Raw genomic sequence first — 22,615 nt, 5'->3', positions numbered from 1 at the left:
TCACCATTTTGGACTATGAATTATATGTATGTTCGTAAGTGCTATTTTCTCAGCATTTTGTTGACGAACAAAGAATTGCATGCATAGGATCCACCATACCGGACCATGAATAGACATGTTAGCCTTTCTTACACGGACTGCCTCCTAATAAAACCAAATTTTTATCCATTTTCACCCCCTTTGCTTAAAGTACAGTAATCAACGATGAATACGGAAAGAAGAATATAAAAGAAGATTGCCACAAGATTTTAATCAAAAGAGGCCTATATACCTCTTTTCCTTCCTTTACTTTATAATAACAAAAAATGCTTGGCACCAGAACTTTTCCCTTTCCCTTGGGAGCAAAGAACAAGGAAAAAGAGCTAAAGCATGTCTCATGCTTTTACACACATTGTGGTTGCTCTCTAATTAGACGTTTAGTTACTATACTGATACTGTTATTTTCCTTTACCACTTATCAATATCACTGAGCACAAGATTCTTGTGCTACTGCTTGCTTTCCACGTAGTGGGATACCAAACCAGAAGGATATAATAATCCAAAAAGGTTGCCACGCATGCAGAGACAAATATCCTAAAGTGGCATGCATTGACCTTCCACGCTATAAAACGTCATGCGCGCGCAGCGTATCACACACACGATCAAAACTCACACGCACGCATCCGCACCATTCAAAGCTCCTAGCCGCAACACCATGCGCTCTTCGGCGAGCCTCCTACACCGCGCCAGGGATGTCACAGCCGGCCCCAGCAAACAGTCTCCATCGCCTTCCCCGCTGCCGCCGCCTCTGCCGGAGCACCAACAGCCGGCGCCGGCGATGGCGGTGGACTCAGACATGGCGGTCATCTTAGCGTCTCTGCTCTGCGCTCTCGTCTGCATCCTCGGCCTCGCACTTGTCTCCCGATGCGCATGCCGACCCCGACGCTCCAGCTCCTCTTCCTCCGCCAACCAATCCCCGAAGGGCCTCAAGAAGAAGGCCATCGACGCGCTCCCCACCGTCTCCTTCGCTGCGGCCGACGCCTCACCGAAGTCTTCATCATCATCATCAACGGCGGCGGCATGCTCATCGCCGTTGGAGTGCGCGATATGCCTGGCAGAATTCACCGACGGAGAGAGTGTGCGCGTGCTCCCGCGTTGCGGCCACAACTTCCATGTGGTCTGCGTCGACGCCTGGCTCCGAACGTGCGGCACCTGCCCGTCCTGCCGCGCCCCCATCGTCGCCACACCGGCTCAGCCACTGGTGACGCCAACGGTGGTTGTCGTGGTGGCTGCGGCGAATACGAGGTGCGGGAGGTGCGGCGAGGTGGCAGCGCCGGCTGGTGGTGGGGATAGCACGTTATTGCCGTAGCTTTTTATCTTATCCATTCATCTTCTTGTGTTTTTTTGGGTACTTACTCAGTTCCATATTAGTTGTTGCTAATTTAGTGGGAGTGCAGGTTGTATGAAATTAGCGACCACTAGTATGGGATGGAGGGAGTACTACTAGTATTAATAACTTCGAACTTGCAGTGTTAAAAAAAAAACTTCGGACTTGTCAGCTCCAAATCAATTAATTAATCAGGTTCCAAATGTTTTCCCCGCTAAGAACGAAACAGTCCGTATTGTCTTTTTTTCCCGACGAAAGAGAAGTCCCTATTGTTATTGTGCTTCAATGTTCGTCGTGAGCATCTACTAAGTCATTGTCAATCCAATGTATTTGATCACATTCATTTTTGTGGATCCCCTTTAAAGTAAGACCTGTATTGCTTAAATTTTAACTTAGGCTCTGATGCAAGCTCTGCGGAAGGTATCCATGTACTTAAGAAATGTCAGCTCCTCCTTCGTGAAGATCTTCTAGCAATGAATTCATGAACATGAGTGGGAATGTGTTGTCGTTTGGTTAGAACAAGAATAGCTTTGGATTAATAATATTTGATTTATATGAACTTCAAAGAGAGGGAATCTATAGAGGCATCCAATTATTTTCAAAAGAAACACCGGTTTCAAAAGGAAGCAGGGCCGGGCTCGCAAAATCCGAGGCCCTGTGCGAAATTGAAAAATGGGGCCCTATCTCATTAAAAAAATAAGTTAACTAGCAATTATATAAACCGCACTAATGTTTCCATTATGACGTAAATCTGTATTATTAAAACACAAGATAAAAAAATAAAAAGATAAATTAAATTAAATTATAAAGTAGCATATATTAACTGAAGATCATGTGTTCATTCCCGATATTAGACAAACCGTTTGACACACCTAATTTTGGATCATGTCCAGTTAAACTGCTACACTATGATCTTTAACCAGAGAGGTAAATAACGATCTCTAATGAAGTAACGATCCCTTCCAAAAGTTAACTAGAAAAATTGGAACTAGGGAGTGAGTCTTTGCCTTTACTTAGGTAACGGCCAATTGACAACACTTCTTCTTTAATATAATCGTTATTCTTGCAAAGTACGTTCTGCCTGACCTTTGCTTCTTCTAGCTTATGTAAGGCGAGATCGATTTTATTGTTCAGACCAGAATATTTATCCGCAAGCTTTTGGTATTCTTTGGATAAACTCTCAAATTTTTGGTCTAAATTATCTTGTCTTTTCCCCCAAGATATGTAAAAGTTATATATCAAATCGACAATTGTATTTAGCTGGCTATGAGATGTATGCCACGTATGCTCTTCAGAAGGATTTATTCTGCACCTTATATTAATATTCTCTTTAGTATTTATTACCTTACCTGCGCTAACTTCTAAATTTAAATACTTTAACCTATCAATGTTTAAAACGCTGGACCTGATACCAAATATACGGAATATCTAAAATATTCGGAATAATTAAAATATTCGGAATAATTAAAATATTTAAAATTAATCTAAACTAAATTAAGTTACAAATTCAGGTTTTAATGTTGATATACGTGATTACGTATACGCGTTATTAAAGTAAATACAAAGTTATTTATTTATTTTATATTATTTTAACACGAAGTGTTTTTAAATTATTTCGCTTATATTGCAGGATCTTTGAGGGGCTGTCGAGGCCAACAAGACGACTGAGGTATACGCAGTGGTGTAATATCCTACTCAGTACTCACCATATTTATCATTATGTTGTTTCAGATGTAGCTAAGTTTGTTCACTTGATGTTTTAGTTGCAAATTTATGGAGTAAATTCCTATCGTCTTCCCAGGCAGTTCCACCCGAAGTGAACACTTCTCTACGGCCATAAGGTTCTCATTCAAATGCCATAAAAGGCTACACAGAGAACTACCGGCAGAGTTTTCTCCTATAGGATCCCTAGCATAAGAACTCGTTCCATAAATTCAAAAATAAAATACCAAGTGAAAACACGAATTACATCATTTCCACAACATAATTTGCATATGGTTTTCCCTTTCGGGAACCCCCGAAGGGTTTACACAAGGATAAAGAAATTACCTTCTAACTACCTTCGCGAGCTTACAAATGCTCTAAATATTGTAGCTCTTTATTACACGATGAGGAAGTACTACTACGACTACTACTTGAGCAAAGAGCTTGCTAGCTGAGTTGCAACTCTGTGCTCTATATGTGGCTGGTTCTTCTCCGTCTGGTGTCTCTCTTCGCAGCAAGACTCCTCCTTTTATAGGCAAGAGAGCACCTCTTGGATGGCTTCCGGGAGAAGGCTCCTCTATTATTTCCTCCTTCTTTCTCCTTATCCATCATGCACCTAGTTTTTAGGCCTTCTAGGCTTTATAGGCTTTGTAGCCATTATAGCCCTTCTTTCTAGGGTATTGAGTGCATGTTGGAGAGGTTTGCACACCGTGTCTTGGCTGCCAATGGAGGTGGCATTGTCTTCTTTTTTGATTTTCTTCTTCGTCATGATTTTGTCTTGGACTTTAATCTTCAGGAATATTACAATCTTTGGATATGCATGTGCCCGTACACTGCCTGCTGATATGTGTATGCGGGCATACTTGGCTGGAAACATGCACATGTGTGTGCATTGGCTATTGATATGCGTACGCATACATGCTGCATTTTTTTTTGAGGGGGGTCTTCCTTGCCCATATAATTGATATTTCATATCAATATACACTAAGATTCTAAATTCCTATCAGCATTCAGTCGGAGTATATGTCCTCCGCGCCCGAATGATTGATAGTAATATCAATTCAAATTCAGTGACATTTGAAGTTGGGTGTTACTCAGGTGGCTGCCCATGCCCTGCGATATCCATATGATCCTCATCTAAGAGATGGAAATCATACTTCGTATCACATTCTTTCTTTATATCTTCAAATCTTATTTTCATTTCAACCCTTATTTCTTCTAATATCTCTTCCTTTATTTCTTTCTTCATTATTTTTGACAATTCTTCAAATCTTTTGTCCATTTCTTGATCTATATATTCACTATCCAAAGGGTCTAGGCCCTTGAGAAGGCATTCTTTATATGTATAATTTTTTGGAGAACCTTCTTCCTTTATATTCTTTCCTGATGATTCTCCCTTGGTTATTTTAAATATTGGCATATTAGATGCATTGTTATCTGCATTCTTTCTCTTCTGGATATAATCTTTAGCCTTGGGGTCAATATAATAGTTTTCCCCTATCATTTTTCTTGCCCAAAACAAGGCCTCATCAATACCTTCATATTTTTTGAATGTTAAGTCTTGTCCCATTCGTTTTGCATCTAGTTTCTCTATCATGATGTCTTCCCATGTCAAATATATTCCGGGTTTATTTCCGTCAAATAAAACATATAATATTTCTCCTTTTTGTATTTCAGCCCTTTCTAGTTTTGCCGCCTTCATATTCATTTGGTTAAAATATTCTGCCAAGCTATTTAGAATTGATAGCATATATCCTTTTTCATCTCTCTTATTGGTATATTGGAACCAGAAATTGTCCAGTATGCACCTCTGAATTTCATCAAGCTTGATATGGGCCTTTGGCTTGAAATTGAAGGTATTTGGCTGAAATATCTTCAGCCTGTTCTCCTCTCCAAAGAAGAAGCATTCGTCCCTGGTGGGGAATAATCCTTTCTTCATTTCTGCAAATTTGATGCACGAGAAAATATGTCAGGTAAAGTATTATCTTTTCCCTTAATATGCTCAAAAATAACTTTATAACCATTCCCAGCTATGGTGTCTTCAAATAAGACCCATCTTCTGGTTGAACTTTTCTTACTATTAATTTTATTATAATATCGACATATGGCTTCACAATCAGTTCGCACTGTAAATTCTTTGAATCCTAGATATAACCTAAAAGCATTTATTGCATTTACAACTGCAAGGATTTCTCTATCAATATTATTTACCGTTTTTAACTTATAACTTCCTGAAGCATATCTACATATTTTTTCATCTGCTTTCGGGGAATATTTATTAGGTTTTTGTTTTAATATAGCACCCCATCCTACTTTAGATGCATCTGTTTCAATAATAAAATAATTATCTTCTAGAGGCAATTCTAGGGGCTTTAAATTCTTGACTTTTTCTTTGATGGCCTTTACTAATTTTATATCTTCAGAATTAAAATATCTCTGACCATTCTTTCTTAATTTAGCATATAAAGGTCCGGCTAGCTTTGCTAGGTTATCTATGTAATTTCTTGCATAGTTTACAATTCCTAAGAATTGTTGTAGAACTTTTTTATCACTCATATTATCAGGAAACTCTAAAATTTTCTTTGCAATGTGTTCTTGCAAATATATTTTTCCTTCTCCTATTTCATGACCAAGGAAATTTATTCTTTCTTTACAAATTTCCATCTTCTTTTTTGATAATATGAGCCCATTTTGTTCTACCTTGCGAAAGAACACTTCGAGATGGGCTATATGCTCTTTATATGTTTTTGAGAATACTAACAAATCATCTACGTATACTAATATAAAGGCTTGGTTCTCATTAAATATATTTTGCATTTTCCTTTGAAATAGTGCAGGTGCATTCTTTAGACCCAATGGCATTACTAGCCATTCATAATGGCCTTGCGGACAAGTAAAGGCAGTCCATGGAATGGATTCTTCGGCCATTTTCACTTGCCAAAACCCTGCTTTTAAGTCAAATTTAGAGAAAAATTTGCTTCCTTGTATTCTATTGATCCATTCCTGTTTATTAGGTATGTTGTATGCATCATCTACCGTATTATCATTAAGCCTTTTAAAGTTAATTACCATTCTGGATTTACCTCTCACCTCTTCAGCATGATTTCTCACTATAAAAGCAGCAGACCTATGAGGACTTCTACTTTCTCTAATTGCTTTTAATTTTAATAATTCTTCAATATGCATTTTGAACTCTTCAATATCTTTAGGAGTAGCTTCTATTGGCCCTGACTTAATGATATAGTCTGGATTTATAATATTTATTTTGCAAACTATAGAGTTCCTTTCCCAATGTTTCATCGGTATTTCCCCTATAATTTGTATGTTTTCTAATCTTTGCACTATCTTATCTATATCTTTTTTGGATTTTATGTCTCTATACCAATTTGGTGAAAATGATTGTAATGCTATGCATTATGTACTTGTATTTTCTATATGATATTCTTCTATGGTCTCACTAAGTTCTTCATCTTTACAGAATTCAAGGGCTACCTCTGGACTTGTACTATATTCTCCATCCAAATTAGATATCTCTACATTTTGCAAAGCTTTTCTTTGCTTTCTTACTTCAGATATGTATGGGAGATTATCTTGATAAGGGATAAATGTAACCCCTTCTTCATGTATAATTGTAGTTTGTAAAGACTGTTGTAAAAACCTTAACCCTATTATCATGTCATCATTTGTTACTGATAAATCTCTTATTGTAATTTCATCTATTATATATTTCGTGCCATTTATGTATGCTTCAATATTATATGCTAACTGGTTGTGGATTTTCTTTATTCCTGACATATCGGTAGATACTTCAGCTTTATTATTATCTATAGTTTCAACTATTTCTGGACATCTCATGAAATATTTATCATGTATGATGTTCTTTGTGCAACCCGTATCTAGTAGCGCTAACACTTTATAAGAAATGTTTGGCTTTAGAACTATTCTAACTGGGATTCTTATCCCTAACACTTCTTTGAATGGTAATCGAACAATATATTTGTTTCCAAAACTAGTTATTGCATCTTTTAATTGTATTAATTTATCTCCTTTTTTATCCCTTATTGTTATCATTTGTTCTTTCATCTCTGTGATTTTTGCAACCTTATTATCTTGCTCTTTATTATCTTCTAATTCATCCTTTAGCTTTTCTAATTCTGCTTCTAGCTTATTTATTCTATTTTCTAAGTTTCTAACCCTGCTAGATAATATTCTTTCTTCTGGCTCCCATTCTATTTCCTGTCTCCATTTTTGATTACTGACTTTTAGACAGGAGGTACATGCTTGCTTTAAGCATAAACTACATGTGAATCTATTATCTTGGCTAGGATAATATATACAGAAAGCACATTTTATGTTATAATCCCCTTTTCCTTTAATCCAGTCATGTTCACAATCTACTTGATTCATCATTTCGATCTTTAAACCGGCTAATTCATCAATTAGGTCTATTTCATCATCGCTTGATTCATATTCTGGAGTCTCATTTTCTACTTCATCTGTCTCTATGATTGAATATATTGACTCGTCGTCTTTTATTTCATCATCACATACCAAAATATTCTCATTAACACTATCTACTATTAATACTCTCTCTTGCTCCTCATATTTGCTAGATTACCTTTTCTGGTCTTTATTAGGGCAATTTCTACTTAAGTGATCGGGAGAGTTACATATGAAACACCTGCATGTTTTATCATATGATTTTTAGGATTATATCTTCTTACATTTCTTTTATGCAAGAATGAGGCTCTATTATCGGACCTTCTCAAGAAATATCTTTTCTTTGTTCTAAAATTTCTATTATCTCTCCTTTGTGGTTTATAATATTTGTTTTTCCGATGCCTTTCTTCTCCATACGTAAGCGGTATTTGGACAATGTTATTGCAGAAATTGTAATCTGACTTCTTCATAGACCTTTGGGCTTGTATGCCTGTACATACCTTTCTTAATTGTTTAAAAACAAATGTTATGGCTTGAGATATATTTACCACGTTTCCACCTGTTTCTTTTTTATATTCTTCAAATATTATGGATCCTAGAGGGTCTGGCAACTTATTAAAATATCTTTCTACAACACCTACATTAAACCCTTGCTTCGCAGTGGTAGCATCATATAAATAATGTTGAGAGAATTCTTTTATTCCTTTCCAGCTAGTTAATGTTAGTTTTTCTATTTCTCTCAACCTTTCGTTTTGTAGTGAGGTATATCCTAATTCCGGGTCTTCTGCGATGATCATATTTGAAATAACATTTGCAAAGTTATTAGGGTTACTTCCGGCCCTTTTTAATTCTTCATACTGATTAGGATATGTCTCTACCCATTGTTCCCATAGAACTTTTACAGATTCTCCTAAAAATGTTTCAAGATATGTTAACATATCTTCTACCTTAGTTCCTATATTATACTGGTTTGTATATATTTTTGAACTATTAAACCTTTCCATATGCTGATTATATTCGGCCAATCTATAGGGTCATGAGCTGCTAGGTTTAAAATAGCGCCATCATTCTTATAATTTTGAAATTGCACTGGCTTTTCAAAATCTCTTCTTTTAGCACCCATATATCTATATTGTCCAGGGATATATGTAGGTTGATAATCATCCTTTTCTGGAGGCCATTGTCCAGCTGATCTGGTAGGTCTCTCTCTCTCTCCTTCTCTTTTTACCGAAGACTCGCCATATCCCTTTCTTCTTTTATTACTACTTTCTACTTCCATAGATTCCATTGCATTGTCTAAATTTTGTAGTCCCACATCATCTAGTGAGTTATAAAAATCACTATTCTGCTCCGAATCATTATAATTTTCATCTTCTAACCACATATCTTTTACTAATTCCTCTTCCTCTTCATAACTTTCTAGTAATAACTTATTATTTATATCCCATTGCTCTTCTTCACTAATAACTTCTTCTTCCTGAGCAATATTCTTATCTCTATTAGTGATAGCATCATTATTACTATCAGCATGTTCTCCCCTTTCAATTGATGATGTATTTGGCATAATTGAACCACTAGTTACCAACTTTTTCTCATTTTTCAGTTTTTTTAACCTTGCAATTTCTGTAATTATAAACAATTCTCTTTCTCTTATCTTAGGCCAATCTTTTGTCATAGAATTTTTATATTCCCAATCTATATGCTTTAGCTTATTTTCCCAGTGAATTATTTCATCATCTAAATTAGCTTTTTCCATGCATTCGGTCACACCTTTATTCTTATCGTCAATAGATTCTGTTTCTGACATAAAGGATTCTGCGTCTTCTATTGATGCCGATTTATAGTTCATAAATCTAATGCTACTACTTCCTTCACAATTTTGATAACTTATATAGTTTTCAGGTTGCTTTAATTCTTTTTTCTCTATTAATTCACCAATCTTCCACTCTTCTCCCGCTCTTTCTTCAGAACCAATTTTAAGTGGATTCATAAATTTAATACCCTTTGATTGCATACTATCAATTACATCGCTCACATTAACTCTATATCTAGAGTTACTTCTGTTAGTAAGCCTTCCTATAAATTCTATGCTTACTAACAAATTTGTTCCTTTAAAATCTTCATATCCCTTAGTTTGGAAACCAAAACTCATTTTTTCAATAAATTCTTTTACAGGCATCATTAGGTCTGGAGCTATATAGGTTATTAACCTATTTTCATTCATGTCTCCTTCTAAAAATCCTAATGCTGCTTTATCTACTGATTCCCACCTTCGGTCTAATAGAGTTATAAGCACCTTTGCTCCTAATTTCTTTCTTGTCATACCTTTAACTCCTATAATATACATACCTTGATGAATATATTTGTAACCACAATATTTTAGTTCATTTTCAATATTTTTGCTTACTATTCTTAAATCAACTGGGTGTGTTAACACACTTAGTTCTACTTCTCTTGATATTCGGTATAACCCGCTCTTACTCTCAAACATACCCATGTGATATACCTGTTGCGGTTTTATTTTTCTTAGGGTATCCTTTTGATATCTTTCGAGGTCTCTCTGAATATCTATAACTTCTTCAATACTATCAATATCATCGGCTTTACATGATAATCTATGCTTCATTGCGAGTGGTCTTGAGTCTTGCCTTACTAACTGGAGGGTTTTATCTCTTCTAAGGAAGCCTTTAGATATGTCCATTTTTCTGAATTAATATTTCTTGATGATGTTACGATTCCAGATGACGATAGCACAATTTCTTTGTTGTTTTGGACACTTTTTAGCTTGTCTAAAACTTGAATTAATAGCTGAAGAATTGTATTATTTTGTCTTATTATAATTTTAGAGTCTTCTTTTGGTGAGTCGTGATCAGAAAATCCTACAGGAGGTGACAAGTATTTGGCTACTTCGTTTAATGCTTGGCTATATTCAGTCATATAATTATGAGACAATCAAAGTTTTAACTTCTTGCAGCAACTTCTTTATATCAAGTATATCTTGTCTTGCTTCTGTGCGAGGGAGTGAGTCTTTGCCTTTACTTAGGTAACGGCCAATTGACAACACTTCTTCTTTAATATAATCGTTATTCTTGCAAAGTACGTTCTGCCTGACCTTTGCTTCTTCTAGCTTATGTAAGGCGAGATCGATTTTATTGTTCAGACCAGAATATTTATCCGCAAGCTTTTGGTATTCTTTGGATAAACTCTCAAATTTTTGGTCTAAATTATCTTGTCTTTTCCCCCAAGATATGTAAAAGTTATATATCAAATCGACAATTGTATTTAGCTGGCTATGAGATGTATGCCACGTATGCTCTTCAGAAGGATTTATTCTGCACCTTATATTAATATTCTCTTTAGTATTTATTACCTTACCTGCGCTAACTTCTAAATTTAAATACTTTAACCTATCAATGTTTAAAACGCTGGACCTGATACCAAATATACGGAATATCTAAAATATTCGGAATAATTAAAATATTCGGAATAATTAAAATATTTAAAATTAATCTAAACTAAATTAAGTTACAAATTCAGGTTTTAATGTTGATATACGTGATTATGTATACGCGTTATTAAAGTAAATACAAAGTTATTTATTTATTTTATATTATTTTAACACGAAGTGTTTTTAAATTATTTCGCTTATATTGCAGGATCTTTGAGGGGCTGTCGAGGCCAACAAGACGACTGAGGTGTACGCAGTGGTGTAATATCCTACTCAGTACTCACCATATTTATCATTATGTTGTTTCAGATGTAGTTAAGTTTGTTCACTTGATGTTTTAGTTGCAAATTTATGGAGTAAATTCCTATCGTCTTCCCAGGCAGTTCCACCCGAAGTGAACACTTCTCTACGACCATAAGGTTCTCATTCAAATGCCATAAAAGGCTACACAGAGAACTACCGGCAGAGTTTTCTCCTATAGGATCCCTAGCATAAGAACTCGTTCCATAAATTCAAAAATAAAATACCAAGTGAAAACACGAAACTACATCATTTCCACAACATAATTTGCATATGGTTTTCCCTTTCGGGAACCCCCGAAGGGTTTACACAAGGATAAAGAAATTACCTTCTAACTACCTTCGCGAGCTTACAAATGCTCTAAATATTGTAGCTCTTTATTACACGATGAGGAAGTACTACTACTACTACTACTTGAGCAAAGAGCTTGCTAGCTGAGTTGCAACTCTGTGCTCTATCTGTGGCTGGTTCTTCTCCGTCTGGTGTCTCTCTTCGCAGCAAGACTCCTCCTTTTATAGGCAAGAGAGCACCTCTTGGATGGCTTCCGGGAGAAGGCTCCTCTATTATTTCCTCCTTCTTTCTCCTTATCCATCATGCACCTAGTTTTTAGGCCTTCTAGGCTTTATAGGCTTTGTAGCCATTATAGCCCTTCTTTCTAGGGTATTGAGTGCATGTTGGAGAGGTTTGCACACCGTGTCTTGGCTGCCAATGGAGGTGGCATTGTCTTCTTTTTTGATTTTCTTCTTCGTCATGATTTTGTCTTGGACTTTAATCTTCAGGAATATTACAATCTTTGGATATGCATGTGCCCGTACACTGCCTGCTGATATGTGTATGCGGGCATACTTGGCTGGAAACATGCACATGTGTGTGCATTGGCTATTGATATGCGTACGCATACATGCTGCATTTTTTTTGAGGGGGGTCTTCCCTGCCCATATAATTGATATTTCATATCAATATACACTAAGATTCTAAATTCCTATCAGCATTCAGTCGGAGTATATGTCCTCCGCGCCATATATATATATATATATATATATATATATATATATATATATATATATATATATATATATATATGTATATATATGTCATAGTTAATTTAGGGTTTCTTGATCAATAAATAGGATATGAAAATTGCATAGGATAGCAATATGTTCCATTTGAATCCTACAGATCAATTTCTCTTAAGTTGTAGTGAAACAATTTTCCTTGTTGCATATTGGCAAAACCGTGGGAGAACATATATATATATATATATATATATATATATATATATATATATATATATATATATATATATATATATCTATATATATATATCTATATGTATATGTCATAGTTGATTTAGGGTTTCTTGATCAATTCATACGATATGAAAATTGCATAGGACAATAATATGTTCCATTTGAATCCTAAAGATCAATTTCTCTTTAGTTGTAGTGAAATAATTTTTCTTGTTACAGCAGTATGTAACATTTATTCCATTTTAATTTGTTGATGTTGTAGTAGTGACAATCATTGTCCAGAACTCATGCACTTCCTTCGCAGCGGCATACATTTTGCTAGTGTTGATATAAGAACGATAAGCTCAAGATGAGACACATCTTCGGTATTGAGATACCAGCTGACTGCCATATTGATATCCAAGACAAATTCAGGTTTGAACATGAGAGGACTTCGATGGCTCATATGACAGTCGCCTTGATCGACGAGGAGTACGCCGATATGAAGACCAAATTTCCAAAGTATCAGCACAAAAAGTGGGAGAGGACCCCACTTGATGTTATCAACATTGAGCATGCAGCAAAAGATGCATACATTGCAAACGAGTTGTACCGCAAGATTCGAATCATGAACTATGGCCAGCGTCACCTCGCACCAGCACCAGCACCAGCACCACCAGTTTGGGGACTTTCTGATTCAGATGAGTAGTGTTCACAACGGCGAACACTTGTATATATATCTGTGCTAGCTATTATTATGTAATGCTTAGACAAGTATTCTAATCATAAGCTTCATCCTCTCCCAAGATTGTGCAACGTGTTCATGATCAAGTTGCTTGAAATTCATGATATCGTTACGTAAGGAGATGATCTTAGCCGGCGGAAAATACTTGGATATGTAAGCATCTTTGCACTTATCCCAAGAATCGATACTATTTTTAGGCAAAGAAGAAAACCAAGTTTTTGCGCGATCTCGCAACGAGAAAGGAAAAAGTTTCAACTTAATCACGTCATTATCCACATCTCTTTTCTTTTGCATATCACAAAGCTCAATGAAGGTATTGAGATGGGATGCGGCATCTTCACTAGGAAGGCCAGAGAATTGCTCTTTCATAACAAGATTTAGCAAAGCTGCATTGATTTCATATGATTCTGCACTAGTGGCGGGAGCAATCGGAGTACTAATAAAATCATTATTACTAGTGCTCGAGAAGTCGCAAAGTTTGGTGTTTTCAGCCATGATGACTTCAACAAGCACACAAGCAAGCAAGAAAACCGGCAAAGGAAAACGGCAAAGGCAAAAGAACACATCAAAGGAGAAAGGCAAATGAAAACGGAAAATGTGAAGTGGGGGAGAGGAAAACTAGAGGCAACTGGCAAAAAAGTAAATGCAGGAGATGAGTTTGTGAGACCTACTTGGATAGATCTCTCCTTCCCCGGAAATGGCGCCAGAAATACTTCTGCTACTGCAACAAAAGACCTTCCAACGACGCCAGAAAGACGTGCTGACGGGAGACTATTCTTGTCTTGATTCTCCTCAACAACGGCACCAGGAATCCTTCTGCTACGACTACGCCTTTAGGGACTTCCTAGGCAAATATGCAAAGGATTTCCCCGCGGCCTTGGAGCCTTGCGTTGGTGTTCCCTCAAAGCGGAAAGGGTGATGTAGCGTAGCGGTGGTAAGTATTTCCCTCAGTTTTGAGAACCAAGGTATCGATCCAGTGAAGGAGTATCACAAGTGCCTGCACAAACACAAAGAACCTGCTCCCAACACTATAAAGGGGTTGTCAATCCCTTATAGATTGTTCGCAAGGTGAGATCTGAAAGCAACAAAGTAACAAAGCAAAGTAAAAGCGGAGGTGTAAACGATAGATGTGAATAGACCCGAGGGACATAGTGTTTACTAGTGGCTTCTTTCATGAAATCAAGTAGACGGTGGGTAAACAAATTACTGTCGAGCAATTGATAGAACCTCGCAAAGTCGTGACGTCATCTATGGCAATGATTATATCTATAGGCATCACGTCCAAAACAAGTAGACCGATACTGTCTGCATCTACTACTATTACTCCACACGTCGACCGCTATCCAGCATGGATCTAGTGTATTAAGTTCAAAAGAACAGAGTAACGCCTTAAGCAAGATGACATGATGTAGATGGACAATCTCATATCAACGACATAGCCCACCTTGTTACCCTTGATGGCAACTACTTAATGTGTGCCTTGCTGCCCCTACTGTCACTGGGAAAGGTCACCACATGGTAAGAACCCAAAACCAAGCACTTCTTCCATTGCAAGAATCATAGATCTAGTTGGCCAAACAAAACCCAAGACTCGGAGAGACTTACAAGGATATCAAATCATGCATATAAGAAATCAGCAAAGACTCAAATATATATCATAGATAATCTGATCACAAATCCACAATTCATCGGATCTCGACAAACACACCGCCAAAGAAGATTACATCGGATAGATTTCCATGAAGATCATGGAGAACTTTGTATTGAAGATCTAAGAGAGAGAATAAGCCATCTAGCTACTAACTACGGGCCCGTAGGTCTGAAGTGAACTACTCACGAGTCATTGGAGGGGCGATGATGATGATGAAGAAGCCCTCCAACTCCAAAGTCCCCTCCGGCAGGGCGCCGGGAAGGGTCTCCAGATGAGATCTCGCGGAAACGGAAGCTTGCGGCGGCGGAAAAGTATTTTCGAGGCTCCCCTGATTTTTTGCTGTATTTTAGGGAATATATAGGCCAAAGATCTAGGTCAGGGGGGCGCCAGGGTAGCCACAAGCCCTGCCACCGCCGCCTCCCCCTGGTGGCAGAGTGGGGGCTTGTGGGCTCCCTGGAGCCCTCCTGGCTTGGCCCACAGGCCCCATGATCTTCTTCCGTTCGGGAAAAAATCATTTCGGGGATTTTACTCCGTTTGGACTCCGTTCCAAAATCAGATCTGAAAAGAGCCAAAAACACAGAAAAACAGGAACTGGCACTTGGCACTGAATTAATAAGTTAGTCCCAAAAAAGATATAAAAGGTACATAAAACATGCAAAGATTATTTTCACCTGGTCCGAAAATCTCCCCAACGACAATTATTACGAAACCGATGGAGTACATTTTTGGCAGATTGTACGATCTTGCTCGCCTACAAAACTAGCTAGCTTTCGTTGTTCATGAACAAGATTGATCGATCCACAAGTCTCCTCGATTTTTAAAATATCTCTCTATATATTTAACACATATAGTTGAAGGTTAGCGCCGAAGCCATCCTAGGTCAATGTTCGAGTATCAAAATCAACTCTAAAAAAATTCCAGAAAAAAAATCTAAGATGAGCATGTACTATTTCTTTGCTTGGTTTCGTGGACACTTACTTCATTTTAGATTAGATGAATATATGAGATTGACAGTGAATTTGCTACTCACAACTGATTGATCAATTCTTGGTTTGATGCAGAGTTAGTACTGATATGCTTCATCATAAACAGGTTTGGTTAATATAGATCCTTTGCTCAACTAAGGACAATATATTGGACATCTTCCCACTTCAACGATTAAAGTATCTCAGCTTACTCTTCCAAAAAACAAGAGTATTTCATCGCACTTCCAGAGTCTATAGAGAGGTGGCCTCCTGAGGAGGCCCATATGCACCATAGGAATCGCCTAGGGGCGACAGTAGCAGGTTGGTCCATTTGGGTTCATAGGTTCGGTTTTCTTTTATGAACAACTTTTGCCACAAAAAAGTCTTGGGTCAACTTAGCAATACTAAAAAAAAATATATAGTTGAATAGTTGATGTGGCGCGGCGTGCCACCGCGCACTGCCCGCTAGTTTCTCCTATCCACACGTTTGGTATTACTACAACGAATAATACCAAATATTGCATGCATTACTTACTCCTTAGTCATCCGTTTCGCTGATTTTGCTTACATGACTATTTTCGTGTTTTCGATCATTATTTGTCTGTATATTTTCTAGGGAAGTTTCATGAAACGAAATCGCACGTGTCATTTCTTCACCATTGTGGACCGTGAATTGTATGTACCTTTGTAAATGCTATTGTGTCCACATTTTTGTTCTTCGAACAAAGAATTATGCATATGATCCAACATTTCGTACCACAAATAGACATGAAAGCCATTTTTACACAGCCCCGTAATAAAAAAAATCATAACTAATGGTGGATAAGGCAAGAGGAATATCAGAAAAAGATCACCACAAGATTTTATTCAAAAGGGCCCTCAAATATACCTCTTTTCCTCCTTCACTTTGCAATAACAAAAAAGCTTGGCACAAGAAATTTCCCTTTGTGAGGAAAGCATAAGCTAAAAGAACTAAAGCATGCCTTATCCTTTTACACATATTGTGGTTGGTCTCTAACTAGACTTTTATTTACTATTACTATATTATTTTTTACCATTGATCACTACCACTTAGCACAATAATGTGAGTAGATTCTTCTCCTGTGCTTAGTTTTCACATAGTAGTGGTATACCAAACCAGAAGGATATAATAATCAAACAAAGTTGTCAGGCATGCGGAGACAAATATGACATGCATGGACCATGCTGTCGCCCGCCACTACCACACGGGCCCTAACTGTTCAGGGGCCACCGCTCCTTACACCATCGCCGACATGGTCAGAACTCAAATCATGATCTATCTAAATTTACTGATATATAATTGATGCCTGAGAAGTATGGATGCAACTCTTCTCTTTTGTCATTCTCATTTTCTACATCTCCAACTTCATCTTACATTGCTAGTCTAGTTTTGCTGGTTTTTGTTTTTCACATTTTTAGCATCTTTTGTTGTATTCTCATAGTGCCACAATTTTGCATCTTTCCAATCAAATAGTTTGCCAACTTGTTTAACTATATCACTACATTGCTTCCGCATGAACTCATGCTGCTACTCAATATTTATATCAAACATTTATACTTATTATTTGATCTTGAGATTTGGATATAATAATTAATTAGATTAATATATTGCTCGATATGCTCGAGTTGTAAAGTCTATCTTTAAAACTTTTCATGCGAACTGTATTTGTAATGAAACTTATAAATTTTTAAAAAATCCAGTACCTTGCGTCTTAAATAGATATTTAAATTCAAGTGCGAAGAAATGCAAGATTGCAAGTTTTTTTAGCGGATTATTTGGGGATACTCATATGAATAGTGTATATATCTTTGTTTCTATCATTATATAGCATTTTAGAGATCTCTAAAGCACATGGCCTCGAAAATATCTTGGCAGTAGTTTCCACTTCATCATTTGGTATAAAAATCTAGAGTTTATAATTTTGTGAGGATCTTGTCACCAAATCATCAACATGCTGCTTTATCATTTTTCCGGGTCACATCTTTTTTTATATGTTATTTCTGCCGCAGAATGCAATGAACAGGGACTTTCGTACTCAACTCCTCCTCTAGCTTCCCTAAAAACAGAAAACTCCTCCTAGCTTCTTTTCTGTGCTTCTTTACTCCCGTGGAGGAATCATCGACTAGAAGCAGGTTTATCGCCAAAAAAATGAATTAAATGGAAGCCAATGGAGTACGCTGTTTGATTGCTTGAATTTGGCGCCAAAATTTGTTAACAAATGTTTAACCATTCATCACACGGTCGTACGGAGGCCCTGGTTTAAACAGTGGTACATGTTATGCTCTGGTGCTCTTACGTGGCTATCTCTCCTCATGTTATTTCCCGTGTGGTGCTTTCTAGAGTTTTGCAGAGAAATTCAAGGACGCGTGTTGAGAACACATAAACATTTGAAACCGAACGTTCATCCATGGTTCCCTCACCTCTCGGTACCAGAAAGGTTGTTGGCTATTAAGGGAAAACTAATGAAGTGCCCGCGAAAAGCTCTCTCCGCGACCAGGTAAGGTTTCAATTCGACCGGGATGAATTAGATTGAGGCGATGCGAACAAGAAAACCATGTGCTTGCTTGCACCACTGATACACACACATATATTCGAGAGAACCTATGGGCATTTATGTGGAAGAGCATAGGCACGGGGAGCCCTTTTAGCAAAGGTGGGTGGCCAGCTAATTGTGGAGATAAGATGATGAAAAAGATTTGTATAGCTTGTTGTCTCAAAGGTTCACCTTAATCCCCGCTCCCCACCACAAGATTCATCATCTCATCTGGTGATTGGAATGTGTCCGTGGCTGGTTGGATGTTGGGGACCAGAGCATGCATGTATGTGTGTATCGTGCATTTGCAGTGCATCTAACCGGGTTCTTGTATATGAATCAATGTTCCCGCGTGACTGATCGACATGCAGTTGCATATACTCCTACTACTTGCATCACATGCACTACTAAAAGTCGTTCATGCACTGGACTAATTGGCAAAGGCAGATATATAGTATAACTGACAAGCAAAGACAACCTAACTGATAGCACGGGCTCCATTCAGATAGTACGGAGTATAATTAAACGATCATTCGCGCTGCTTTCCACGACCAACACGATAATCGACCGGTTAATTATGTCAAAAGATCTTGCAACTTGCATGCATGTTTCTCTCCGTGTTTATTTGCTATATTTAACGTCAAGCTTGCGCCGGAATTGGCGACCGGCCCGCCGGAAAGAAATGTTTGAATCAAAAGCGGCCGATCGATCCATCAACTGGGATAGCTTTACGCACCAGGTCTTTGGTGGGCAATTCTATATACACACACATATATATGTACCACAAAACAATTTCTTCGGCAAATTAATTAAGCTTTGTTTTCATTGCATGAGCTGAGAATTCGTCGTCGGATAAGTCAAAGTGTTCTCGTGAAGATATCATTATCATCGAAGTGTTGTCGTTAAGATAACAAAAGTAAGAGCAAGAGGAAGGAGTTATATTATATATTCCACTTTTATCTCATTTTCCTTTCCGCTTTTCTTCGCCATGTAAGGACAGGTAACACGATATAATCCTTGACAGTGAGTCCTGGCACTAACTCTGGATGGGTGGGTGGATCATGCACGTATATCTTAATTAGTGATACTCCGGCGCATGAAAGTGTTGATATATATGGATGCGCACGTGAAGATATCTTAATTAGTGATAGTAGAATATATAGATCACCTCAACGCGCATGGTATATATGGATCTCGGGCTGGGCTGGTAGACGATAGCTAGGTCTGTGCACTGCACACATTTTGCATTGTTTTCCCCGTGGGTTGTCTTGCTCATGTGGGTGAAAACATCGAGCTCTTTCATATCTCACTTTCACCTTTGACAAAAGCACGATCTAAAGGCGCGAATTGTATGTACCATTACTTCACCATTTTGGACTATGAATTATATGTATGTTCGTAAGTGCTATTTTCTCAGCATTTTGTTGACGAACAAAGAATTGCATGCATAGGATCCACCATACCGGACCATGAATAGACATGTTAGCCTTTCTTACACGGACTGCCTCCTAATAAAACCAAATTTTTATCCATTTTCACCCCCTTTGCTTAAAGTACAGTAATCAACGATGAATACGGAAAGAAGAATATAAAAGAAGATTGCCACAAGATTTTAATCAAAAGAGGCCTATATACCTCTTTTCCTTCCTTTACTTTATAATAACAAAAAATGCTTGGCACCAGAACTTTTCCCTTTCCCTTGGGAGCAAAGAACAAGGAAAAAGAGCTAAAGCATGTCTCATGCTTTTACACACATTGTGGTTGCTCTCTAATTAGACGTTTAGTTACTATACTGATACTGTTATTTTCCTTTACCACTTATCAATATCACTGAGCACAAGATTCTTGTGCTACTGCTTGCTTTCCACGTAGTGGGATACCAAACCAGAAGGATATAATAATCCAAAAAGGTTGCCACGCATGCAGAGACAAATATCCTAAAGTGGCATGCATTGACCTTCCACGCTATAAAACGTCATGCGCGCGCAGCGTATCACACACACGATCAAAACTCACACGCACGCATCCGCACCATTCAAAGCTCCTAGCCGCAACACCATGCGCTCTTCGGCGAGCCTCCTACACCGCGCCAGGGATGTCACAGCCGGCCCCAGCAAACAGTCTCCATCGCCTTCCCCGCTGCCGCCGCCTCTGCCGGAGCACCAACAGCCGGCGCCGGCGATGGCGGTGGACTCAGACATGGCGGTCATCTTAGCGTCTCTGCTCTGCGCTCTCGTCTGCATCCTCGGCCTCGCACTTGTCTCCCGATGCGCATGCCGACCCCGACGCTCCAGCTCCTCTTCCTCCGCCAACCAATCCCCGAAGGGCCTCAAGAAGAAGGCCATCGACGCGCTCCCCACCGTCTCCTTCGCTGCGGCCGACGCCTCACCGAAGTCTTCATCATCATCATCAACGGCGGCGGCATGCTCATCGCCGTTGGAGTGCGCGATATGCCTGGCAGAATTCACCGACGGAGAGAGTGTGCGCGTGCTCCCGCGTTGCGGCCACAACTTCCATGTGGTCTGCGTCGACGCCTGGCTCCGAACGTGCGGCACCTGCCCGTCCTGCCGCGCCCCCATCGTCGCCACACCGGCTCAGCCACTGGTGACGCCAACGGTGGTTGTCGTGGTGGCTGCGGCGAATACGAGGTGCGGGAGGTGCGGCGAGGTGGCAGCGCCGGCTGGTGGTGGGGATAGCACGTTATTGCCGTAGCTTTTTATCTTATCCATTCATCTTCTTGTGTTTTTTTGGGTACTTACTCAGTTCCATATTAGTTGTTGCTAATTTAGTGGGAGTGCAGGTTGTATGAAATTAGCGACCACTAGTATGGGATGGAGGGAGTACTACTAGTATTAATAACTTCGAACTTGCAGTGTTAAAAAAAAAACTTCGGACTTGTCAGCTCCAAATCAATTAATTAATCAGGTTCCAAATGTTTTCCCCGCTAAGAACGAAACAGTCCGTATTGTCTTTTTTTCCCGACGAAAGAGAAGTCCCTATTGTTATTGTGCTTCAATGTTCGTCGTGAGCATCTACTAAGTCATTGTCAATCCAATGTATTTGATCACATTCATTTTTGTGGATCCCCTTTAAAGTAAGACCTGTATTGCTTAAATTTTAACTTAGGCTCTGATGCAAGCTCTGCGGAAGGTATCCATGTACTTAAGAAATGTCAGCTCCTCCTTCGTGAAGATCTTCTAGCAATGAATTCATGAACATGAGTGGGAATGTGTTGTCGTTTGGTTAGAACAAGAATAGCTTTGGATTAATAATATTTGATTTATATGAACTTCAAAGAGAGGGAATCTATAGAGGCATCCAATTATTTTCAAAAGAAACACCGGTTTCAAAAGGAAGCAGGGCCGGGCTCGCAAAATCCGAGGCCCTGTGCGAAATTGAAAAATGGGGCCCTATCTCATTAAAAAAATAAGTTAACTAGCAATTATATAAACCGCACTAATGTTTCCATTATGACGTAAATCTGTATTATTAAAACACAAGATAAAAAAATAAAAAGATAAATTAAATTAAATTATAAAGTAGCATATATTAACTGAAGATCATGTGTTCATTCCCGATATTAGACAAACCGTTTGACACACCTAATTTTGGATCATGTCCAGTTAAACTGCTACACTATGATCTTTAACCAGAGAGGTAAATAACGATCTCTAATGAAGTAACGATCCCTTCCAAAAGTTAACTAGAAAAATTGGAACTAGGGAGTGAGTCTTTGCCTTTACTTAGGTAACGGCCAATTGACAACACTTCTTCTTTAATATAATCGTTATTCTTGCAAAGTACGTTCTGCCTGACCTTTGCTTCTTCTAGCTTATGTAAGGCGAGATCGATTTTATTGTTCAGACCAGAATATTTATCCGCAAGCTTTTGGTATTCTTTGGATAAACTCTCAAATTTTTGGTCTAAATTATCTTGTCTTTTCCCCCAAGATATGTAAAAGTTATATATCAAATCGACAATTGTATTTAGCTGGCTATGAGATGTATGCCACGTATGCTCTTCAGAAGGATTTATTCTGCACCTTATATTAATATTCTCTTTAGTATTTATTACCTTACCTGCGCTAACTTCTAAATTTAAATACTTTAACCTATCAATGTTTAAAACGCTGGACCTGATACCAAATATACGGAATATCTAAAATATTCGGAATAATTAAAATATTCGGAATAATTAAAATATTTAAAATTA

At 38.1% G+C, this 22,615-nt stretch overlaps 2 protein-coding genes across 2 annotated transcripts; both read left to right on the top strand.

Annotated features, from left to right (window-relative positions):
- Window positions 1–653: 653 nt before the first annotated feature.
- Window positions 654–1,431, top strand: LOC123412379 (probable E3 ubiquitin-protein ligase ATL44). Its single transcript, XM_045105325.1, has one exon. The coding sequence runs from the start codon at window positions 695–697 to the stop codon at window positions 1,346–1,348; it is 654 nt and encodes a 217-aa protein (XP_044961260.1). The 5' UTR covers window positions 654–694; the 3' UTR covers window positions 1,349–1,431.
- An 18,989-nt stretch (window positions 1,432–20,420) lies between these two features.
- Window positions 20,421–21,198, top strand: LOC123413268 (probable E3 ubiquitin-protein ligase ATL44). The gene has a single exon (XM_045106207.1). It carries the CDS (start codon window positions 20,462–20,464, stop codon window positions 21,113–21,115), a length of 654 nt encoding a protein of 217 aa, XP_044962142.1. The 5' UTR covers window positions 20,421–20,461; the 3' UTR covers window positions 21,116–21,198.
- Window positions 21,199–22,615: the final 1,417 nt, after the last annotated feature.

Source organism: Hordeum vulgare, chromosome 7H, assembly GCF_904849725.1.
Source record: "Hordeum vulgare subsp. vulgare chromosome 7H, MorexV3_pseudomolecules_assembly, whole genome shotgun sequence".
NCBI classification, from domain to species: Eukaryota; Viridiplantae; Streptophyta; class Magnoliopsida; order Poales; family Poaceae; genus Hordeum; species Hordeum vulgare.
The sequence above is the reverse complement of the archived record's forward strand: the minus strand, read 5'-3'. Positions and strand labels throughout refer to the sequence as shown.